At 39.4% G+C, this 24,405-nt stretch overlaps 1 protein-coding gene and 1 non-coding gene across 5 annotated transcripts in view; both read right to left on the bottom strand.

Moving 5' to 3' along the window:
• Positions 1-24,405, bottom strand: part of ZFR (zinc finger RNA binding protein) — a 40,443-nt gene that overhangs the window by 13,509 nt on the left and 2,529 nt on the right. For 2 of the 4 annotated variants that reach the window (XR_014880363.1, XM_085212987.1), the window contains exons 3-13: positions 15,999-16,281; positions 14,815-14,959; positions 13,963-14,181; positions 12,457-12,704; positions 7,643-7,834; positions 5,049-5,349; positions 3,925-4,118; positions 3,330-3,449; positions 2,108-2,253; positions 1,570-1,732; positions 49-254 (exon numbers count right to left, since the gene is read on the bottom strand). Coding sequence is in view for 3 of the 4 variants with exons in the window: in XM_085212987.1 (XP_085069113.1) it covers positions 49-254; positions 1,570-1,732; positions 2,108-2,253; positions 3,330-3,449; positions 3,925-4,118; positions 5,049-5,349; positions 7,643-7,834; positions 12,457-12,704; positions 13,963-14,181; positions 14,815-14,959; positions 15,999-16,281 (2,217 nt within the window). In the remaining variant the exon portion in view is untranslated. Of the gene's footprint in view, positions 1-48; positions 255-1,569; positions 1,733-2,107; positions 2,254-3,329; positions 3,450-3,924; positions 4,119-5,048; positions 5,350-7,642; positions 7,835-12,456; positions 12,705-13,962; positions 14,182-14,814; positions 14,960-15,998; positions 16,282-21,199; positions 21,212-22,031; positions 22,055-24,405 lie in introns of all 4 variants that reach the window. The other 2 variants (XM_085212989.1, XM_085212988.1) reach the window with 2 other exon arrangements.
• Positions 19,297-19,432, bottom strand: LOC116217568 (small nucleolar RNA SNORA66). The gene has a single exon (XR_004162262.1). It is a non-coding gene; the product is annotated as a small nucleolar RNA SNORA66 (small nucleolar RNA).

The raw sequence follows: 24,405 nt of genomic DNA on the forward strand, positions 1-24,405 counted from the left end.
AAATGACTTTTAAAAACAAAAGATGAATTTCTCAAAGAAGAAAAATACCTGTCTTTACTGCCGTCTTTTTTATCATCTCCCTCTTTGCTCTTGTTTTTTTCATTGTCAGTCATGTTGTCAGAAACAAGTTTCAAAGCACGCTCAGTAATAGAAACAATTTTTTGGACTGCCTGAAGTTCCTCCTCTGTTGGATATATTGCTGCATGTTTGGTCATCACATAGCGGTCATCAGAGGAGTCAGGGCGACGCAGAGGCTAAACAGAGGAAAAAGAGTATTTCTGAAATGTGTGCATATTACAAAGTTCACAGAATATTCAAATCTCAAATCACTTAAATGCAATAAAACACAAACTATGTCCCTAACTAACTAGCACTCCTCACAAACAAGCTGTGGTCCTGCTGAGCGTGAGGCAAGGTACTAACATGACAAATCTCAAGATAAACTTATACAGCGGATTTAGTAACCTTAGAATAACAGAATCACAGAATGGCCTGGGTTGAAAAGGACCACAATGATCACCCAGTTTCAACCCCCTGCTATATGCAGGGTCACCAACCACCAGACCAGGCTGCTCAGAGCCACAGCCAGCCTGGCCTTGAATGCCTCCAAGGATGGGGCATCCACAACCTCCTTGGGCAACCTGTTCCAGTGTGTCACCACCCTCTGCGTGAAAAACTTTCTTCCAGTATCTAACCTAAACCTCCCCCGTCTTAGTTTAAGACCATTCCCCCTTGTCCTATCACTATCCACCCTTGTAAACAGCCATTCCTCCTCCTGTTTATAGGCTCCCTTCAAGCACTGGACGGCCACAATGAGGTCTCCCAGGAGCCTTCTCTTCACCAAGCTAAACAAGCCCAGTTCCCTCAACCTTTCTTCATAGCAGAGGTTCTCCAGTCCTCTGATAATCTTAGTGGCCCTCCTCTGGACCCGCTCCAAGAGTTCCACATCCTTCCTGTTCTGGGAGCCCCAGGCCTGGACGCTGTACTCCAGATGGGGCTTCACAAGAGTCAAGTAGAGGGGGACCTCTCCCCTTCCTTCTCTCTGCTGGCCAACCCTTTTGGATGGAGCCCTGGGCAGCCTGATCTGGTGGGTGGCAACCCTGCCCACAGAATTTGCATTTGAACTGGACGGGCTTTAACATCCATTCTAACCCAAATCATTCTATGATTCTATGGTGATTCTAACCATTCTCTGGAACTGATGAACCAGCCACTTTTTACTCATACATCTGTCCACAATCAAAATGTTTTAGGTTGGAAATAATCTTTAGATATCAGTATTATTAGTATTTAGAAAATACTGTTCTATAATGCATTTAAATAGAAAGTAATGCACAAATCCATAATCACACGTATTTCATAAGAATCAGTATTTGTCTTTGAGGCATACTTTCTTCTTACAGGTGGACCTTTGTTGAATGACAGGTTCACATAATTTTTTTGTTTACTATCCAAATACTTTACTAAGAAACACTTGAGAAAATGCAGCACTGCGTAATTTCAGTCCTTAACTGTGACTCCTGGTAAGTAAGATTTCATTTTTTCCCCGCCTTAAGTTAAGAAACTCACAGCTGGTCCTTGGGGCTGAGGAGGCATTCCTGGTCTAACTCCCAGCAGGCCAAGAGGTCCTGGAGGACCATGAGGATATCCTCCATCTGGTATTCTACGACGGTCATCCCAATGATGCTGCTCTTCTTCCATTCTCCTCCAGTACATGTCCTCCTCGTATCGCCTGAAGTGTGTCAAACAAAGCATTCTCTTTACCCAGCCATTAGCAATTCCAAACACTGTAATGAATTCTTGGATGTCCGCTCTAACCCATTTCTAGCAGTCATCTATAAATACCAGGAAACTCCAGAAGGTAAATAAAAATGAATGCCTCTTTGAAAGTCAGTCTCTTCATGGCAAAGTAATTCTATTAAGTCTACATTTCTCAGAAGGGGTCAACACTACCAAACAAAAAATCCTAGAGGATTTTTTAACTATTTAACTCAAAACAAGTTAGTATAGAGCTCCCATAACATTCAAAAGCACCAACTCCAGAGGCACCAACTAATTTTAGATGAATTTCACTGCAGCTTCGTCTCACTGGTATAAATGCATTTACCTCATTTCCATCCTCCAGCGTTCTTCCTCTTCTCGTCTTCTCCAGTATTCTTCTTTCTGCATCTGTTTCCTCATCTTTTCTTCTTGAATTTTTCTTGCTCGAATGCTGGGCTTCACTTCTACTTGTAGATCTGGGTTTACTTTTTTCTAGTTCAAAAAATAAAATAAAAAGAAAAAGAAAATGTTGGTTTTCCTCCCATCTCATTGTTAGAACAGTTTTTCTGGAATGTTTAACACACTACTTTTGTACAATAACATCAAGAGGAATAAAATACAGTTTTAGAACTGCACTAAGTAGTTCAAGAAAAATGTTTCCATTACTTTGAAGAACGAATGTATTACAAATATCATGAATTCGTTTTTCACTTGCCTCAAGAACCAAGCAATTTAAGATGAAAATGCTTCATGTAATACCTAATAACTTGCTGTTCAATCTGAAGCTAGAAAAAAACCATTTCCTCCCTAATATTGTGTGCTTCCTGATACCCTGTTCCTGAAAGAACATATTCACAAATTACTGGAAACATTTTTCTAGTAATTCTCTTTTGTCCTTTTCAAGATTATGCACACCCATTACATCTCCAGTAACCACAGCAGATTCTTCTTACATAATTTTATAATAACCAAAATGCATACTGTACATCAATCTCTCTCCATTCATGACTGAAAAAAAACACCTACGTTTGTTTCTCATGTCTTTACAAAGGGTTTATGTTGTCTACCCAAACAAAATTATTCAGAAAATACCTATATTTTTATATATATAATATATATATAAACATAATACTGTATTTTCATATATAATTAATTAATAATATATAATATATAATAATATATAAAAAACTACATTATGTAATTAATATATATGAAAATAAAACTATCCAGAAATACTCTTTTACAGTGTTTGAAATTAATGGTAAACAACATAGAAGAACCCCAATTTGCTTGCATATGTTGTACCATATTTTAACGTTGCAAATGTTCCCAAATATAGTGTTCAAAATATTAAAAAATAAAAATAAAAAATAAAAATGCATTTTCAGTCTGCTTAACTTATTTAAAAACAATAAAGAAAATCAACTAGAAGGTGAGTGTATTTCTCTACCTTTTCATGTGCTGTTTACTCAGAACACTTAATTTGGTAATCCTTAACGTAAGATAATGCAATTAGCCAGCTGACATGTGGCAGATTTTCAGATAGAAGCATAAGCATTTCTACTAACCTTATATTGGAGTCTGTGCCTCCTTCCTTTTAAGTGCATCTCCTTGGCATTAGGGTCATTAAAACTGCATTCACAAAGTTTGCAGTGAAAACGGATCACCTTTCCTTCATCATTTCTTACCTGGAAAATAAAATTATAATACATATTTTTATGGGTTTTGATTTTTAAATCCAAAACTGATGCAAAGATTAATTTAATTCAGTGATACTGGATATTGTCTGATTTCAACACATTAAGATATTTGTTTAAACACTAACTGAAATAAGACAAACTAGATCTTCTAGTTTCACAACCAAGCACACTGGTTGTGAAAAGAGTTCTTCCATTCAAAAGAACAGGCAGCTTCAAAGCTGAACATGAACATACTGAGTTGAAGTCAGTAATTGCAAAATATGAAAAACTGACATCAGATTCTGATCCTATACATTTCATCCCACTAACATGAATAGTGTCTCACTAAACTCAAAACAAAAACACACAATACAATAACGTAAGCATATAAACAAGCCTTTTCAGGTTCAATGTTTGTTTCATCCTGAACAATTTTTTTTACCAGAACATCTAAAAAAACCACCACAAATTGCCATATTAATACCTCCTCTACATAGTCATGTCCCACTGGCTGGACATCACTTTGCAAGGCAGCAAGAGTTGTAGGAGTCACTGGTTCAGCTGCTGTGTCTGGTTTCACTTCCTGTGTTTGTACCATGGCAGTGGAAGTTGCTTTAATACTTTCAGCCGATTTCATTTCTTCTAGTTTACTTCCTGTTGTCTGAAGCTTATTGCCACCTAGAAATCAAAGTATTTCAATTTTTAGCTTTCATCAAATGAGAGTATGATTACACGTGATATGCAGACTGATGATTTCATTTGCAAGTATCAATGTCCTGCGCAAAGCATTATAAGTCCTTTAAAACTAATTAAAACTTAAATATGCTGAAATTACAATTAAACAGGGTTTTGTTCTGAATAAATATATTTAAAAACACCTAAGCTACTTGAACACTTAGTATTAGCTTTTTATTTTAGCATGAAAAAATTTATTGCATAAATGCAATTTACGTAATAGAAGTTACATAAGTAACTGCAATTTTCATCATTTTCATGCTTTTTTAAAAGTGACAGGAATTAGAGGAACAGTTTAGCAAAGATATTCTAATGATCTCTTTTCATCATCAGATATTACTTTTGTAAATGGATGAAAAAAAGTAATTAAAACCATATGTTTGTGTTAGCAAAGGTATTATGCTCTTGCTTTTGCAACTGCATGGAGTCTTTCCTTCAAGAGCAGGATAACCTTATTTTGGAATATCTGCTTCTCATCTCTGAAAGTCTGTCATGCTCGTTACAGAAGTTTCCATGCTACATTTCCACTACCATAAGGATGTTCCAGTTGCCCAGTTACCAACTACCAATGTGCTTGAACAGCCCAGGCTATAAGATGAAATTAGGGCCAGCTGGACTATAAACTGCTGTACTCCAGAAGCTACTACACTCTTATGAAGTATGAACAAGCTTCCAGGAAAGGCAGAGACAGGACAGAAAACATCATAAACTGTGAAGCAAAACTTTTATACACATTTTTCTTTTCACCTATCAGTAATTCTCTTAAATACAACAGAGTTATCCATGCATAGTTAACTAAATACACTTGTATTTGCTACAGTAAGATCTTAAAAAAAACTATGGAATAGGTTAGGTTTCAAAATAAAGACTGACTTCTGTACTTGCCAACAAAGTTTATTTTCGGTGTAGATATTTTCTTTACTGCTATATTAGCAGCAGTTGAAGATGTTTTGTTGTTGGACGCTGTGTTAAGTGGTGTGTTTGCCGTGGGAGTAAGAATTTTCACTGCGGAGGATGCAACAGAGGAGTTCACAGTACTGCTGCTAGTTGCTATGCTTGAAGCAGAGGCAGCTGGTTTGGAAGCAGATGTGGATGTTGAGGAAGTAGCCTGGGTAACCACATTTGGTTCAGTTGAAGGAATGGGTTTGCCAAGTTTTGTGTGCAATTTTACTACCTATAAGAATAAAAAGAAATTCATATCACCTCCCTAGAAAAACTAGAAAAAATGAACTTACAGCTTATGGAAACTGTAATACAAACACGAACGTAACACCAAAGAAAAAAAATCAGTAATTAAAAAGTTAGCTACTGCTTCTTAACGAAAAGTGATCTTGGTATAAAAAGGACGGAGATGTAAAAGCTTTTGTCATCTGAAACTAGAAAATACTTATTCATCATCTCAGATTGCTTATTTTCATCACAAATCCATAGATTTACTCCAAAAGATATGTGTATGAGAACAGAAAGCCAATAAGCTAAGAAGGCAATAAAACAGAAGGAAATGTTTTGCTCAAATTGTTTCTACATCACTGCTTTGCTGCCTGGTTGCTTTTTCTTCTCTTCAAAAAGCACAGTTCATTAAGCTATTTTGGCTCCAAATTGCTTATAAATCAAAGTTATTTAATTCAAATTCAGGAACATCGTCTCTTTTGATCACTATCTTTTAAGAATGTTGAAAGAACTGCCAAATTACCTAGCAAATTCAAAGAGATTAGTTAGGGAAAGGTTGTTTCTTTTTTCTTTCTGTTTTTGTTTGTTTGTTTGTTTTGTTTTTTTAAATAAAGATCTGCAGAGACGATTAAGGCGGACGTGAGAGGAGTATTTCAGTGCTCCTTTAAGTTCACAGAAAGCGAAGAGGCACAATGCTTATTCTTAAAAGTAACGCTTAAGGTAGAATAGTAGTTCCTTCTACAGACAGCTGATCACCACTGGAGAAAGGAATATAGGGGGTTCATAAAAACCAAATACACACCATGAAAGCTAAAGTTTAAGAAAGATTTGAAAACAGCAAGAAAAGTCTGCTTTTATCTAAACCCGTAGACAATGATAACACGTATACAACAGCATACATGCACTTCTTTTTGTGCTTATTTTTTAAGTAAATCATAATCCCCATCAGAATACATATTGTCAGGTAGTGGAAGAAGTTTAAGCAACATTTCAAATGACTGTCTGAAGCAGAATGAACAAGGTTCTTCAGAGTGTACCAAAGTAATAGATTGAGATTTCAGTTTTACACAGATGGAAACCTAAATAAGCAGTGGCTAGTGACTATCTATAGGGCAAAGAAAGCTACATCCAAATGTATGAGGACAGTACGTACCATACCTCATGTACATATGTGATTATTGAGTATAACTCAAAAATTTAACATCTCAATGTATTTATAAAAGAAAGAATACTAGATGAGTTAATTAAAATTGTACTAACAACTGGACTAACAAAAAAAATTGTATTTAAAAAACTTTTAAATCATAGAAACAGAGGAGCATAAAATTGCTTAGGTTGGAATGGACCTTAAAGCTCCAACCCCCCTGCTACAGCAGTTATCACCCACCAGATCAGGTAGCCTAGGGCCCCATCCAATCTGGCCTTGAACATCTCCAGGGATGGGGCACTCACAGCTTCTCAGGGCAGCCTGTCCTCCCAGTGCCTCACCATTCTCTGAATAAAAAGTTTCCTGCAAAGATTTAACCTAAATCTCCTCTCTTTCAGTTTTAAACCATTCCTCCTTGTCCTACTACTATCAGACTGTGTAAAAACAAAAACTGTAAAAACAGGTCTCCCTGTTGTTTATAAGCTGACTTTAAATACTGAAAGGCCACAATGAGATGTCCCCAGAGTATCTTCTCTGGGCTGAACAAGCCCAACTCAGTCAGCCTTTCCTCACAGAAGTGCTCCAGCTCCCCGAGAATCTCTGTGGCCTCCTCTGGATCCACTCCAACATTCCATTTACTGCTGTACGGCCAAATTCAAACACAGGTCACAGGGGTTCACAGTGCAGCCTGTACTCTATAATACAGAATTCCTACCTAAGTGCACACTTCCCAAATTTTTCCAAATACTCACTATAAAGTCTACTACAGCATGCTGCTCTTGCTCCTGCACGTTTTCTTTGCAAGAAATGCCAAGGAATGATGACAAAGACAACTACAGAAAATAGTCTTGGAAAGAGTGAGGAGGGACATGTCCTCGCCCACTCTCTTCCCCACCTTAGTCAACATCTTCTTCCTATGATTTTCAAATTTTCCAAAACATCCTTTTCTCACTGATGCACTGGAAATATTTTTCCCCTCTTCTGCCAACAATGCCCTTCTAATAGTGAGATTAAATATATGTTTGAAAAAAAAAAAAAACACAGAACAAAATATTTTTAAACAAAATTATTCAAATTGTATTGTTTCTGCTCATTTTCTTCCCTCTAAGATGAGTGGGAAAATCTACAAGTGACAAAAACAAGTTCTTACTTTCTGATGCTTGGCTCCACGGATATGGGCAGCATATGCATCTGCTCCTGTACAAGACACATCACAAAGCTCACAGCGCAACTGATTCTGAGTTCCACGAGCAGAAGTGCTGTTGTTACTGGTGTTCTGGGATGCTTTCAACGCTGCTTCTTTCTTCTTGTGTTTCTGACCTTCTAAGTGTTCTTTGTAAGTCTGTTTAAACAAATAATACACACACACTAAGCTGCCTTTGTATTTTTGGCCATCGTTTGTGTGAACACACATAGTATAGAATGCAGCATAAAATACATGCTTTATGTAAGAAACAGTCAGTATGCTGAGCATTTCTTTCATATGGCAAGCTCTAAGGCATAAATAAACCACTTTTAAGATTAGGACATTTTCTTCTCTTCCAATACAAGTCCATGGAATCACAGAATCACAGAATTGTAGGGGTTGGAAGGGACCTCTAGAGATCGAGACCAACCCCCCTGTCAAAGCAGGTTCCCCCTACACCAGGTCGCACAGGTAGGCGTCCAGGTGAGACTTGAATATCTCCAGAGAAGGAGACTCCACAACCTCCCTGGGCAGCCTGTTCCAGTGCTCCGTCACCTCACCGTGAAGAAGTTCTTACGCACATTCGTGCGAAACTTCCTGTGCTGCAGCTGATGTCCGTTTCCCCTCGTCCTGTCTCCACGTACCACTGAAAAGAGACTGGCCTCACCGCTATGGCCGCCACACCTCAGATATTTATAAACCTGGATCAGGTCCCCTCTCAGTCTTCTTTTCTCAAGGCTAAACAGACCCAGTTCACTCAGCCTTTCTTCACAGGGGAGATGCTCCAGGCCCTTCACCATCTTTGTGGCCCTCCGCTGGACTCTTTCCAAGAGATCCCTGTCTTTTTTGTACGGGGGAGCCCAGAACTGGACACAGTACTCCAGATGAGGCCTTACCAGGGCAGAGTAGAGGGGGAGGATCACCTCCCTCGACCTGCTGGACACGCTCTTCTTAATGCACCCCAGAATGCCATTGGCCTTTTTGGCCACGAGGGCACACTGCTGGCTCATGGCCAACCTGTCGTCCACCAGGATGCCCAGGTCCCTCTCTGCAGAGCTCCTCTCCAGCAGCTCATCCCCCAGCCTATATTGGTGCATGCAATTATTCCTCCCTAGGTGTAAGACCCTACACTTGCTTTTGTTGAACCTCATCCGGTTTCTTACTGCCCAGCTCTCCAGCCTGTCCAGGTCTCGCTGAATGGCAGCACAGCCTTCAGGCGTGTCAGCCAATCCTCCCAACTTCGTATCATCAGCAAACTTGCTGAGGGTGGCCACTATCCCCTCATCAAGGTCACTGATGAAGATGTTGAACAAGACCGGACCCAGCACAGACCCCTGGGGGACACCACTGGTTACAGGTCTCCAGCCAGACTCTGCACCACCAACGACGACCCTCTGCGCTCTGCCACTCAGCCAGTTCTCAACCCACCTCACTGTCCACTCGTCTATCCCACACTTCCTCAGCTTTGTTATAAGGATGTCGTGGGAGACACTATCAAATGCCTTTCTAAAATCAACGTAGACTACATCTACCGCTCCTCCCCCATCCTCCCAGCATGTGACAGCATCATAGAAGGCCACCAGGTTGGTCGAGCACAACCTCCCCTTGGTGAACCCATGCTGACTACTCTTGATAACCTCCTTTTCTCCCAGTTGTCTGGAGATGGTATCCAGCACAAGCTGTTCCATCACCTTTCCAGGGACGGAGGTGAGGCTGACAGGCTTATAATTACCCGGATCTTCCTTCTTGCCCTTTTTGAAGACTGCAGTGACATTGGCTATCCTCCAGTCTTCAGGGACCTCCCCTGTTATCCAAGACCTCTCAAAAATGATGGAGAGCGGTTCGGCATTGACCTCCGCCAGCTCCCTCAGCACACGTGGATGCACACCATCAGGTCCCATGGACTTGTGGACCTTAGTACTGCCTAGGCGCTCACGCACGTCCTCTTTCCTGACTAAAGGGAAGTCTCCCATTCCCCAGACCCTCTCACTAACCTCCAGGGTGTGGGATTCCTGTGGGAGAGCCTTTTCACTGAAGACGGAAGTAAAGAAGGTGTTCAGTATCTCTGCCTTCTCAGCATCCCCCGTTACCAGAACCCCCCCCTCACTTAGTAAGGGGCCCACATTCTCTCTAGTTTTCCTTTTGCTGTTAACATACTTGAAGAAGCCTTTTTTATTATCCTTTATCACTTTAGCTAGATTCAATTCCAGACGGGCTTTAGCCTTTCTCGTCGCATCCCTGCAGGCCCTGACTACATTCCTATATTCTTCCCAAGTGGTCAGACCCTTTTTCCACATTTCATGGACCTTCTTCTTTCCTTTGAGCTTGCGCATGAGCTCCTTGCTCATCCACACAGGTCTCCTTCCAACCATTTCCCGATTTCTTGCTCACAGGGACGCACCGATCCTGAGCTTGGAAGAAGAGCTGTTTAAATGCTGACCAGCTCTCAGAGGCCCCCTTACCTTCTAACACCCGAGCCCACGGGATAGCTCCAAGTAGGTCCCGGAAGAGATCGAAGTTGGCTCTCCTAAAGTCCAGGGTAGCAATCCTACTTATTGCTTTGCTTCTTCCACTCAGGAACTTGAACTCCACCATCTCATGACCACTACAACCCAAGCTGCTCCCAGCCTTTACTTCCTTAACAAGTCCATCCCTGTTGGTGAGAATAAGGCCCAGTAACACCCCTCCCCGCGTCGGTTCCTCCACCACCTGCATCAGAAAGTTGTCTTCAACGCACTGCAAGAACCGTCTGGACCGTGCGTGCCTGGCCATGTTGGTCATCCAGCAAATATCTGGATAATTGAAGTCCCCCATAAGCACCAGTACCTGGGAACGTGACGCTACATCCAGTTGCTTTTGGAAGGCCTCATCAACCTCCAAATCCTGATTAGGGGGCCTGTAGTACACACCCACAACAGTGTCACCCATACCAGCCTGCCCCCTGATTCTCACCCATAAGCTCTCCACTGCTGCATCACTCTCCCCCAAGTGAAGTTCAATACATTCTAGCTGCTCTCTAACATGAAGAGCAACTCCACCACCCTGCCTAGCCAGCCGATCTTTCCTAAAAAGCACACAGCCTTCCATGACAACATTCCAGTCATGCGAGCTGTCCCACCACGTCTCCGTGATCGCTATGAGATCGTGACCTCGCGACCGCACGCAGAACTCCAGCTCTTCCTGTTTATTCCCCATGCTACGCGCATTAGTATGCAGGCACTTAAGAGAAGCAGCATCCCCCCACCCCTCTCCAAGCCTTTGAACTCCACTGTCTCCACCCATCAAGTTCTGTTTGGAGCCTCGAACTGCCCCCTCAGTCCCAGCGGTCCTCATTTTGTCCCCTTCCCCCTTCATACCTAGTTTAAACACCTGTCAATAAGTCCCGCCAGTTCCTCAGCTAGAACCCTCTTTCCCCATGGAGACAGGCTGCATTCATCTGCAGCCATCATGCCAGGTGCCGAGTAAATTGCCTCTTGATAAAAAAAAAACAAAACTCCTGCGTTTGCACCAACTCCTAAGCCATTTGTTCAAGAGATGGGTTTTTAGGCACATCCCAGTATCGCTTCCTGCCACTGAAGGTACAGATGTAATAACCACCTGCACACCTGTTCCTTCAACTACACGTCCCAGTCCCCTGAAGTCATCTTTGATAGCCTTCAGGCTTTTCTCACCAACTTCTTCACTGCCAGCCTGTACTATCAATAGTGGATAATAGTCAGAAGGGCAGATCAGTCTGGGATGTCTCTGACTCATGCCCCATGGAGGCAGCACACCTCTCTGTGGGTAGGGTCGGGCCGGCATATAGGTCCTTCGGTTCCTTGCAGCAGGGAGTCGCCTATGACAATCACCCTTCTATCCTTCTGGGTGGAGGAAGTCTTGAGGCGCGGGGTTGACCGCTTCCCCCGAGGCACCCTCACGGGTGGGCCTCCCTCCACACCTGAACACACCTCTCCCTCGGGTTCCAGGGCCTCAAATCTATTCCGCAGAGGCACCTGGGGAGCTGAGCATGGTCGGGGGGGGGGAGGGAGAACACTTTTAGAGGTAATATTGTTTGAGTACTCCTCTCCAACACCTCCTCAATTCCTCAATGAAGTACTTTTCAAAAGATACTGCTGTGGAAAACTTGATATAATCACAGAAGTTTATCCCAGTTGCATTATCCTGCATCGCACAGAATAATTCTCAGTTTTGAATTTTTCATCAACTTGTATCATGACAGAACTAAAAGACTGGATTCAAATAAAGGTAAAAGAAAGCTCAAAATGAAATGCAGAAGTTGAGATTAGCTGCTGTACTGACACAACCTGGGAGATAACGGCAGGTTCACTTAAATAACTGTATAGCCTATCACGCACAAACACAGCATTAATTGTTATCTACTTTTTATACACTTGTATCCACTGAGAAACTAAACTGGGATGATGGAATACCATGAAGAATAATTTTCATGTTTACCATTCACAACATTTATATGGTTCAAGAGTTTTGACGAAAGTATTTTCTAAGAAGTCTGCTATCCTAAAAAAAAATCAAATCAACTTCAACTTTCAGAATACTTATGAGTCTGAATTACAGTTACAGCTTTTCTGTACAGAATGCACCTTTCTGTTTTCTCACTGTTATTCTGTAACAGCACACATTTTGATTATTTATCCCATTAGCAAAATTACAGAGTCCTTAACAGGTCCTTAAAAGTTAACAAATATTTTTGAAGGAGTCTTTATAGCTGGAGAAATTGTAACAAAAACGTATAGCAGAATATTACATAATACAAGTACCTGTGGTCCAGCACAGCTGATCTTACAAACATCGCAGTAGTGGATCTGGGGTGGTTTAGGAGGTTGTTTCGGTTTCAGTTGCTTATTTTGGAATGGTGCCTTTTTAGTAAAGGTGGTCCCTGTCCAAGCAGCCGTTGCTGCAGCAGCAGCAGCAGCAGCCGCTGCCTGCTTCTGTTGCTGCTGTTGCTGCTGATAATAGGACGATGCAGCTGAATACACTGCAGCTTCATAGCCAGAATAAGAGGTACCTCAAAGATCAAAACAAATAAATGTTACATCACTGTAGATCATGTATCAATTATATAACACACAAATTATAAGCATGCGTTTTAATAAAAATTGAGGGAGCAGGGCAGAATACAAACAATGTATTGAGATCTTGTTAAGCAATCCAGGTTTTTCTTAATGTTTCACAATACGCAAATATACAACTTTTATCAGAAACACATTTGATTTTTGACACATCTCTGCTACACACAGTTATGTTGTTGGATATAACTAGCATCCCTAAAGAATACGTGAAAATTCCTGGTACATCTTGCAGGTCTCATTATGGTGTAACAAGAATAAAATATTTATCGAAGGCCAGTTGAAGCAAACAGTTTTCCTGAACCAGATTTACAGTTCAAGCTGAAAGGGAAGGTAGATTGTGTAGAGTAAGGGAAAAAAAAAAAGAATATTAAAAATATAACACCTTGCGTTATCACATTCCACTTCAGTGATTTAAATTGTTCTAGTGCAAAGCTGCTGGTCTGCTAAAACCTCTGCAGCACATGGTAGGTATGCACTCCTTGGTTGCTACTACTGAAGTTGAATAAGTCAAGAAAACTGGGCTTTTATACCTTTGAGCCAGTTTTCCCATAAACTTTCTACATCTACTGGTTCAACTATTTTAATCCTTTGTTTCGAGAGAGTCCCTATAAAATCCCTTTTATAACAGAAAAGAAATGAAATAAAAATGTTTAAACTAGCTATAATACGCCAGTTTGCCAGCTGGTTCTGGATTTCTAATTACTGAAGATGTTTTTTTTTTTTTTCTTTTCTGTTTTTGTTTCTTTGTTTTTCTTCCAAAGCACCGATTAGTCTTCTGTTTTGGTTCAATACAATCCAGATTTTTAAGATTTATAATGGATCATTCCTCCTTGCCACTACAACTGTTGTTTCACGGCATCAGGCTTCCAACCAATTTCCCTAGGTTAATATTTGTGTGGATGTGTCTCCTTTATTTTTATTCCCCCTCATCTTTTCCCTAAATCTTGCTCTAAGTCTCAATACATTGGCAGTATCCTACATATTTTCACATGGGACAAAATAGGCATATTTAAGCATCAAATCTCTTTTAAAGATAGATCATTATACTGGCAAAATGTTTTTATGTAAGTGGCTGATACTTCTCAGTAGACTGACATGATTGAATAAAAAATGCTAAAATTCTGAGCATTTAAATCCTGTAACCTTCTGTAACAACTGCAAAGATCTCAGTAGCATAATTTGTAAAATTCTTACCGGAGTAAGTAACCGCTGTTGTACTGTATGTTGCACTCTGAGTATAGGATGGAACAACAGTAGCTGCAGCTGCTACTGGCTGCACAGTAGAGGATACTGGATATATAGAAAATGTAGTCGTTGCTGGACTTGGGGTTGCAGGTTTTATAGCTGTTACTTGTCGTGTTTGCTGGGCTTGAGTATACTGAGTTGCCCCTTGGCTATATCCTGCTTTCGGAGCTAATTAGGATAGAAGATATAAATGTACAAACACAGACAGGCTTTAGTTGGATGAAGTGCCAATCATATTAAGTAATATTTAATGATATTTGATTATATTGTAGGGAACAAATCTAACAACTGGAGGTAGCTTTTCTGGTTGGCTCTTTTTGCTTTTTATTTTTTTTTTTTAATTTATTTTTGAAGTCATAGTTACGCTCTGTATTACTGTGTTATTCAACACTGAATAATGATATCTCAAGTTATATTACTAAGAATTAGTTACTGTGTTTTTTTCATTAAGAGTGCTGCCAAACTAACCCTCTTATTCAATAGTTTTACTGGAGCGTATGCTGAACTGAAGTACATCAAAATTTTCACAGCACTTTTTAATGTAAAAAAAGTAATTATGCTTTGTAGCAGTAATGATACTAATAATTAAAGAACTACATATATTAACCAACTAAAGAACAACTAACAAATATACCAAATTATCACCTGAACCTGTCCTTGACATGTTAACATACTTCAGCAAACTTCCAAGACAAATCAGCAAAAGGTTTGTCTAGAAATACGTGTTGGGTACATATATTTTAAGGTATTAAAGCAGTACCTAGGCTGTATAACAACAGGAGTTTGGAGCATGCAACCCACCTGTCTGGTAGTACGACTCAGCCACTGAAGGTTGAGGCTGGGCAGCAGCAGCCACAGCTGCAGCAGTTGCTGTTGGCTGCTGATAATATTGCTTGCTGTCATAAGCTACAGCTGGGGCAGTAGATCGAACATAAGAATAGGAATCCTAAACATTTAAAAAGGAAAAAACAGTAAATATATCCTTAAAATATGCATCTGGAGAAAAACGTTATTAGTAGAGGAAAAAATCCAATAACATTTCCTTCTAACCTACACCGAAGATTTTTTTGAAAAAAATATTTACAGAGGCATTGTATATAGATACATTAAATAAATTAAAAAAATAAAAAAAATAATTAAGTTAAATAAATTAAAACTGAAGAAAAACCTGACATACCTTGCCAGATTTAATAAAAAATTCACCAAATGCTTTTAAATTACCTTCCTTCACAAACTATTTTTGTAACTAAAAAAGCAACTTTCTTTAGCTTTTCATAATGACTATCATATTCCTACAAAATATCTAAGAACAAAAAGAACGAACAATGCAACTGTTTTGACAAAATATGAAGTCACAAGATTACAAATATCATAGAATCATAGAATTGCTCAAGTTGGAAAAGACCTTAAAGATCATCGAGGTCGACCACAACCTAACCATGCTACCCGAACAACTCTCTGCTAAACCATGTCCGTGAGCACCACATCCAAACGGTTTTAAACATCAAATTCAAACGGTGACTCAACCACATGCCTGGGGAGCCTATTCCAGTGCTTAACGACCCTTTCTGTAAAGAAGTCTTTCCCGATATCCAAACTAAACCTTCTCTGGTACAACTTGAGGCCATTTCCCCTCGTCCTGTCACCTGTCACCAGTGAGAAGAGACCTACCCCACTCTCACTGTAAGCACCTTTCAGGTACTGGAAGAGAGCAATAAGGTCTCCCCTCAGCATCCTCTTCCCCAGACTAAGCAGCCCCAGTTCCCTCAGTCTCTCCTCACAGGGCATATTCTCCAAGCCCTTCACAAGCCTTGTTGCCCTTCTTCGAACCTGCTCCAGCACCTCAATGTCCTTTCTGTACCGAGGTGCCCAAAACTGAGTACTTAAGGTTAAAGCCTCACCATCATCTTACATTGACCTTAAAAATTCCAACACAGACAGATCACAATAATTTAGCATAATTTTTTTTTATTTGTTTAACACACCTGGTAGTTCTGCGTAGTGACAGGAGGTGGTGGTGGCGGAGCTTCTTGTTGCCTCTGTGTATAGCCATAATCTGTAGCTGTGTGCGCTGTAGGATAGCCTCCATACGCAGCAGCAGTTGCAGCAGCTGCAACAGCCACTGGAGCAGGCCTGGCTACTGCAACTGTAGCTGCTGCTGGAGCGTAGGCTGCAGTAACTGTGTGCGCAGCAACTGGTGCCTGGTGGACAGTGTAGCTAGCCACTGTAGTTGGATGGGAATAGGCTACACCCGAAGCTGGCTGCTGACTATATGGGAAAAAGACAGTAAGTAAATAATCAAATTAATTCAATGTACTAAGCTAATGCCTAGACATTTCAGAATCTTGGATTTGATTAACACTTGGCTATTCTACAAGTCACCGAGGAACAGCTATCTACTTATGAGTACCTTTCAATGGGTTCTATTACCTCTTTCTCCTCCATGAAAAAACATCTATATCATTTCGAAGTTTCCATAAGTACAGAAAATTGAGTGGCCGGTGAATTTTTCTTAGAGAGGATTTGTGGGTTGGTTTTATGATTGTTTCTACCTGTAGCAGTAGAATTCTTTAATTCAAAGAATTCAAAACACTCAAAACAATATGTAAGTCTTTCCATACGTAAGCTATCTTTCCATGTCTAACAAAATTTTAAGTGCTTTATTAGTTCTTCAATAAAGCTATCTACCAAATTAAGATAACTACTTTCCTGCGACAGCTCATTACTGACCTGCACTTGCATGATGTTTTCTCGTAAAATGCACTGAAGTTATGATCTTTATCAACTTCCATGAACTCTTAAAATTAAAACAGGAACACTTAAAAGCATACCTCTAATACCATTTTCCCACAAAAAGATTAGAATTATTAAATGCTGGCCCTGCTTGTATAGCAGTCCACAGCCTCACAATATAAATCATATGAATCATCAACAAAGGACAGGCAGATCAAGCAAGAACACTGCCATCAGGGCTCTGGCAATCTTCCAAGCACATGCTGAGCCTGATCTGCCTCTCAAAAATTTGCGGGTGGGATATTAATATGTGGCTATTTACAAAGAATGCGTAAACACTACCAGTCCAAATAGAAAGTTATGGCCTCTGAAATTTAATTATTTGAAGAAAAAATGATGTTTCTGCCCTACTTCAATCTGTAACCACGCATTACAATTAAAGCTTAGAATAGTTACTTCAATTTATAACAAATACAGCAAACTGGCAAAATAACACTGACTGCAACAATGACAAAAAATGGAGATTCAGTGATTACTATGATTTTGTTTTCACATTTCTACCACATTTCTACACTATGGTTCAACTATCATGATTGAAGAATCACGACAGGATTTCAGATCTCCATAGCACTATTGAAAGATAATGAAAACCCCATTTCATGTCTATCAAAAGACAGTATCTCCTATTTTAAAGATGCTATCTCACTTGGAACATACTTGGCAAGTTGGAATTGCAGTGCAGTTCTGCTCAAAACCAAAAGGAACAAGAGGTCACAGTATTTCTTCCACAAGCCTACAATATTCTCTCTAACATAACTACCAGAAATGAAGCATCCTTTTGCTGTAGATATAATTTTTGCTAAAGACATTTCCACAACTCCCTTGAATTTAGTAACTAAAAAGAAATAAAACTGTAATTTAATTACAGCAGAACAAATCAACATATGAGAAAGCCATTCTTATGGCAGAAACACACACACAAAAAATTATTACTACTGGGCTTCCCTATCCAGACTCTACCTCTTTCCACCACAGGCCCTTGATATTTCATTGCTCAAAACACCAACTACATTCTGTCCAAACTAAACTCACAAGCATACTTATTTTCAGCTTCTGAGCTTAGCAGTGGAAGGAAAAGATGTGAATAACAGAATCACAGAATGGACTGAATTGGAAGGAACCTCAAAGATCATTAAGGTTCAGCCCTCCGGCTGCAGGCATGGTTGACAAGTGCTAGATCAAGCACCAGCTCAGGCTGCCCAGGGCCCCATCCTGGCCTTGAGCACCTCCAGGGATGGGATGCCCACAGCTCTCTGGGCATCAGTGCCAGCAGCACACTGCCCTTTCAGTGAAAAGCTTCCCTGACAACTGATCTGAACCTCTCTTTTAGTTTAAAACCATTTCCCCTTGTCCTATCATTATCTACCTGCACAAAAATGTGCTTTTTCTCTTGTTTATAATCTCTCTTTAAACACTGGAAAGCTGCAATGAGGTCTCCCAGCATACTACTCCAGACTGAACAAGACTAGCTACCTCAGACCTTCTTCACAGGAGATGTGCTCCAGCTATCTGAACATTTGTGCGGCCCTCCTCTGGACCCCTCCAACAGCTCCACATCACCCGTGTTTAGGGACCCCAGACCTGGACACTGTACTCCAGCTGGAGCCTCAGGAGGGCAGAGTAGAGATGGACAATCACCTCCCTCACCCGCATTGGTGTAGCTCCTAACACTGCTTGAAGCAATTCCTCCTGCTTGACATACATAGGTACTGTCTTTGTTTTATCAGTTCAGGTTCAGAAATCAGACTCCACCAGAAAACTCAGGAAGACTATTTTATGGTGGTAAAAGTGAATGATAATCTATAAAATTAGGCAGCGTTATCCATTTATTTAACAGCAAAGACGAGTGAATGTGTTAAGATTAATTCACAGTGTCACATGAATCTAATAAAAACATACAACACTGACAGTGCAGGCAGGCTTATACTTTAACTTGTACTGCACCTGAACTCTTCAGCAATCCAACAAGGAAAAGCCTTGTTTCACCTTATCCTCAACCCCAGCCCTGCCATCCTGTTCCATCCCTTGTGTTAGTTCAGCCACTTGTCAAGCTACTGATTTACTGCATTCATTTCGCAGAGCACGATCAGATTTTTTTTTCTGGACTCATTTTTTAACACAGTAGAACTGTCAGAAACATTGGAGATCAGAGAACAGTATGCCTGCCAGAACACGAGGTATACACATGGAAGCAGGGAAAAAATGGGAAAAAGAGAAAGAAGAGAAGCCTGTCCCAAAAGTATTAACTCCTCACATTTTATGGAACCATGCTCAGTTTACTATTACAAAATACATTAAGGTGCTCACAACACACTGTGAGGTAACATTATTAGACAGTTTATAAAAGAAAATGCTTTTATTCTCAGAATATATATTACTAAAGCTTTCTGAGTTTTCAGTATTCAATATTGTGAAGAGATTTTGATGGCTCTGAACAGAAGCTTTAAATTCTGCCCAGTACCACTTCTTTGCTATTTTTCTAACTAACTTCCTTATCATGGTATAGAATTAACAGCCCCAATCATTTGATTTCTAAGGCTAATACAGTTCTATTACCATGTTTACTTTAGCAAACTGTTCCCCTTGCTTCTGCAACATCATGCAGAGCTAGTGATCGAGTTTGCAAGATTAGATATTCTAGAATATTCCAGAACAGACTATTACTGCCTTTTTAAGAGAACTACTCATTGCAATACATGGCATCTTCTTTTCCAAATTTATGAGGCTTCTTTTTCTCTCTTTTTAATATTAAGATGACCAGACACTTCCACATAACTAATTTCTGCTAAAGGATTTTTGAGCTGTTTTTTCTTCAACTTAGTACAGGTATTTATGTCAACTAAAAATGAAATTGCAAATATAGGAAAAAAAAAAAATCTATGTTTTTTCTTGAAATCTTGGAGCCTATTCTCCAACTCCTCTATCAAAACAGAAAGTAACACTGTAAACTTCTTAGTGTTCACAGAAGCATGTTTAGCCAATGTATCAAAATGCGTAAAATTAGCACCCATAACTTCATCTTGTCATAATTTAAGTTTCATTTTCAACAGCTGTATTTTAAAACACAGCACAGGTCGATTTTCACCTTGAAGACATGTTTGACTCATTTAAATGAGCAATCATGTCCACTAAAAATGCAAAATCAACCCAAGTTTGATAATTAAATAAGAAAATGTCTGCTTAGTAGAAAACAACATGCATCTTCACAGGTACACACAGGTGTAGGTAGGCTGAAATACTACCATCAGCAATCACTGCATTTCACTTGCCAAGTGGCACAGCCCCACATAGCATCATACACGCATACCAGTTGGATGGAGCGGGTATGGTGGGATGAGAGATGGAGTCAGCACTGCACTGCAGCCTCCACTCCGCAGTTCTGTTGCCGCCTACGCAGTTTGCACTGAAGCTATGTACAATCATTTCATGAAAGATATCACTAAAAACTACAACAATGGTAGAAGTTTACAGTTACGTGGGGCTGTGCTACTGGCTGCTGGGGGGGCAGACGGCCCGTGGACTGGCCTACTTTAGAGCACCAAACACTGAAAACTCTCTTCTTGCAACTAAAGGACATCCCTACATTTTCAGTTTTAACCTTCTGAAGATCACCATTCTGATACAGATTAAAGACAATGGCTAAGCCCAATTTTGTCTCTACCCAAATTATAAGTTTTCTCAAAAATGCCAACTTCTAAATAACATTTCTAGGAAACTTATTTTTTTTCGTACAAAGAATACATTTTTCAGGATAGCTTAACATAACAGTTATGCTACTCATAAGCATAATTTTTAAACTACAAGTATCTTTAAGTAAAACAATTAAGCCTTGTTTCTTGAATTCTAACTTCTACAAATATTTTAGAATTAAGGAACTCATATTTATTGAGATCTAACTGCAGACTTTCTCAAAGTTTGATAGACTACTGTGTTACTAGCAGGATAGTAAAACTGTTTAAAAATACAGCTCTGCATTTTTTCTTTCAGAGACTGTAAGACTGAAATAAGTATGACCTAAATCTACAAAAACTGAAATAAGCATTACAACCTACTGCTTCTTTACAGAAACACATATGGAGGCACTAATAAGTAACTGATGAGATGAAGCTGCAGGTCTGTGAATGAAGTCTGGGCTGAAATAATCATCACAATAACACTGGTAATAATAATAAGATTCATTTCTCTTGAACGCAATTAACAATAAACATCTCAACATTCACAATATGGTGAAGTAAAATATTCCAGTAAGATATTTTGTAAGAGTCTGCCACTGAATAAGCATACAATTTTTATGATCTGAATAAAATTATTTAGAACATTAATGGAAAATATTACTTCCTATTATAATAATTCTATGAACAGAATATTGATTGTAATGTAATTCACTATGAACCCAAAGGGTGGCCTCAAGCTATGCACATATACAATGCCCTCAAATCCTGATAAATTCTAGCAGCTCTTGGTAAAGCATTCTACAATCTAATTACATCTTATCTGAAAAATACAGTTCCTTAAAACAACTGTTATTTTCCCTCCTCTTCCTTGTTTCTAAAATCATCGTTGTATTATTCCACTAGATTCCAAATGTACTGACTGCTACTAATAGCTAAATAATAGACTATCAGTAAGTCATCTCAAAGATGCTTATGTTTTCAACACACTCTTCCCGTTTAATTAATTTTCACGTTTGTTCTCGCTACTTGTTTTAAAACCAATCAAATTTGACAGCTCTCTTCACTTCACATCACACCATAATTGAAGCGTCTAAACCAGCGGTGCAATACAAATTCTTTATCTACCACCCCGTACTCTGTTGCACACAATGGGCTGCTCACTGCCTATACAGAGTCTTACATTATCAAAATGTTGCTTTTTTTCAAGAGTCTTCTTAAAGCCACATTCACAATGATAGCACAAAACAAAAAGAACAAGTTGAGATGCAATATCTGCCTAAAAAACTAGTAATTACTAGCATCTTCTCTGTCAAAAAAAGAAAAAAAGCTAAAATGGGCAAGTTCTGTATTAAAGAAACTTCACTAGCACGGAAAATTGAATTTGGTTCTTCAGACATTCTTTATTTCCTAACTGCTGTGCTCTAAGTACCAGCAAGGCAACCACTAAACCATTTTTGTATTTAATCAGTGGACAAAATTTCACTTATCATATAATGTTCCACCGTTAAGCCTAAACCGTCAAACCATTTTGAGACTACAACTACAAAGGACTTAAATATACCAATAACAGAAAACTCTCTCCAAGTGCTTGGTTCTTATACACATGATCCTGCTGCAAATTTAAACAAGTTGGCAGACTTTCCTTTCAGAAACAACAAAGGCTCCTCTGATTACCGAGGCACCTTGCCCTCCACAGTTCACCAGCACCTCCTCTGACGCCCTGTCACTACCATTATACAGTCCACATTACCAAACCCAGAGCTTCCTACTACCTCCCTAAAGTTGGCATATATCTCCTGAAAGCAGCACGTCACTTGTTTGCATGAACAGCAGTAGCTTATTAGAGGTTTATCATGTATATTTCATCAGCTAAAATGCCACGTTTAGGATAGCTCTTAAGACTAGCATAGATGAGCAAAGGATAATCAGTACTGTGCAGGTTGATCATACCAAGAAGTTACTTCTGCTAAAAAAAGAAAAAGAAAAAAAGCATATTCTTCTCAAGACGTGACACAACTCAAAGCACTGTCACAAAAATCAGATTTGGGAGATTTTACTCTGTGACGTAGGCACATTCATCATGAAATAAAATTACATAGGTTGTTCCAAAAGGAATACTTCCTATTTATTTCCACAGAAACTGTAACAGATACAAAGAGCACAGGAGCACTCTTAAACAAAGCAAATTCTCAGTTACAAAACGCCGTTTTTCAGCACAGTTGCCACCATTTGCTATCCATTTTTGCCAGCAATGAACAAACATTTGCACGCAATACTCATAAAAATATGCACCAGCAAAGGTGATCTGCTGTCGCTTGTTGCCACTGCTGAAATACACTGCCCGACATCTCGCTGTGCTCACATCAACTGTTTGGTTTCCATAAACATTCAGCAAAAGATAATGAATATCAATGGATGACATTTTTACACACCTGTCTTTCAGATTCACCTCTGCGCCAGACACCATTCTGTCAGATTGCCCCTCTGCTGTCTTCTGTCACACAGCAACAAAATTTAACAGAAGACTGGTGGGAAGGTTCATCCTCTACTGCCATAGCACCAACATCTGCCCCTAACAGCATTGAGGGACAGCATAATAAAATAGGAGGCATCACTTTTTGGAGCCCTCTTACTATTAGTTTTGTTGTCTGTGTTTAAGCATTGGGTGTGCTTAACACTACCTAAGATTAATAAACATTAAGTTTGTTTAATAATGCACTTTCACTTCAGAATAAGCTGTAACTCCTAATCAGTACTGTCTATTGTGTTGCCCACCACTGTAAGCTTGAATTATGCTTGATGATGCTTTAAGGTTGGGCTAGCAGGCCTATGTGGATTACAGTTTTGACACTAAATGCTTCTGGAATGTGCATCTGATTGAAAAACAGACACTCCTGAAATAAAAGTGAAATTAAGTGCTATCAAACATGAAAAAAAATAATACACACCCACACTCCTCCAGATTTCTCAATCACAAACTTATCCTCTCACGGTATTTCCCTTTCCTTTCCTGCTCTGCACCAATTCTGAATGTCCTGTAAAACTCTGCACAGCACACATATTCCATATTCCTGTTTTTTTGTATTTTTTTTTTGCCGCACAGAAGACTGCATCTTAACCTAAACTTGCACACACTGTGATCTGCTCTGTGCCTGAATTGCTACTGTTTTCCTTATGTGTTATGGCTCGCAATAGTGAATTGGTAATACCTGCACAACTTGCGGGCAAATTAAAATTAATAAATCACTCCTAAGTACCCAAGGATTTCCCACCTTATAACCTGTCTCATTACTGTAGGGACATCATTAAATGAAACTCGAAGAGCTACTCTTCTTAACAGAAACCAAAAATCTTAACACAAAGTTCATTAGACCATTGCAGTTGTAAGCAAAGAAAAGCCCACTTCTGTCCAAATTCTCAATGCCCTCATCTCCCCATCAGTATCCCTATGTGCCAATCAGACAACTTTAAAATGAAAGCATAACAACACACTGAATATTTCTTACACACAGAATTGTAAGTCAATATTAAGATCTTCATCTCAAACTGAATAGACTCAGTGGCTCAAATGAACTACAATGTGCACATATTCACACAAAAGAGGACTGGTATGGCCAAATTACACATTTATTTCAAACTGTAAATAATCAGAATATTGTTACTGAAATAAGTAGCAGATGAATTCCGCACTGCAGACAGGTTTATAGCTTTAGACCCTAATACCACCTTGAGCAGAAAGTATGAATCGTAATACTCAGATTAATTTCTAGGATCAGTATTTGCATACTTTAATTATTCTCTCATTAAGTCATGATATTATTACTGGCTAGTTCACAGAATTCTGAATGAAGTGGGCAGCAGGAAAATTTATGCAGTTACAACATTGAAAGGAACAAGAATGCTTCTAATCCATTATTTATAGGTT

This window comes from Meleagris gallopavo, chromosome Z (assembly GCF_905368555.1).
Source record: "Meleagris gallopavo chromosome Z, MGAL_WU_HG_1.1, whole genome shotgun sequence".
Classification (NCBI taxonomy): Eukaryota; Metazoa; Chordata; class Aves; order Galliformes; family Phasianidae; genus Meleagris; species Meleagris gallopavo.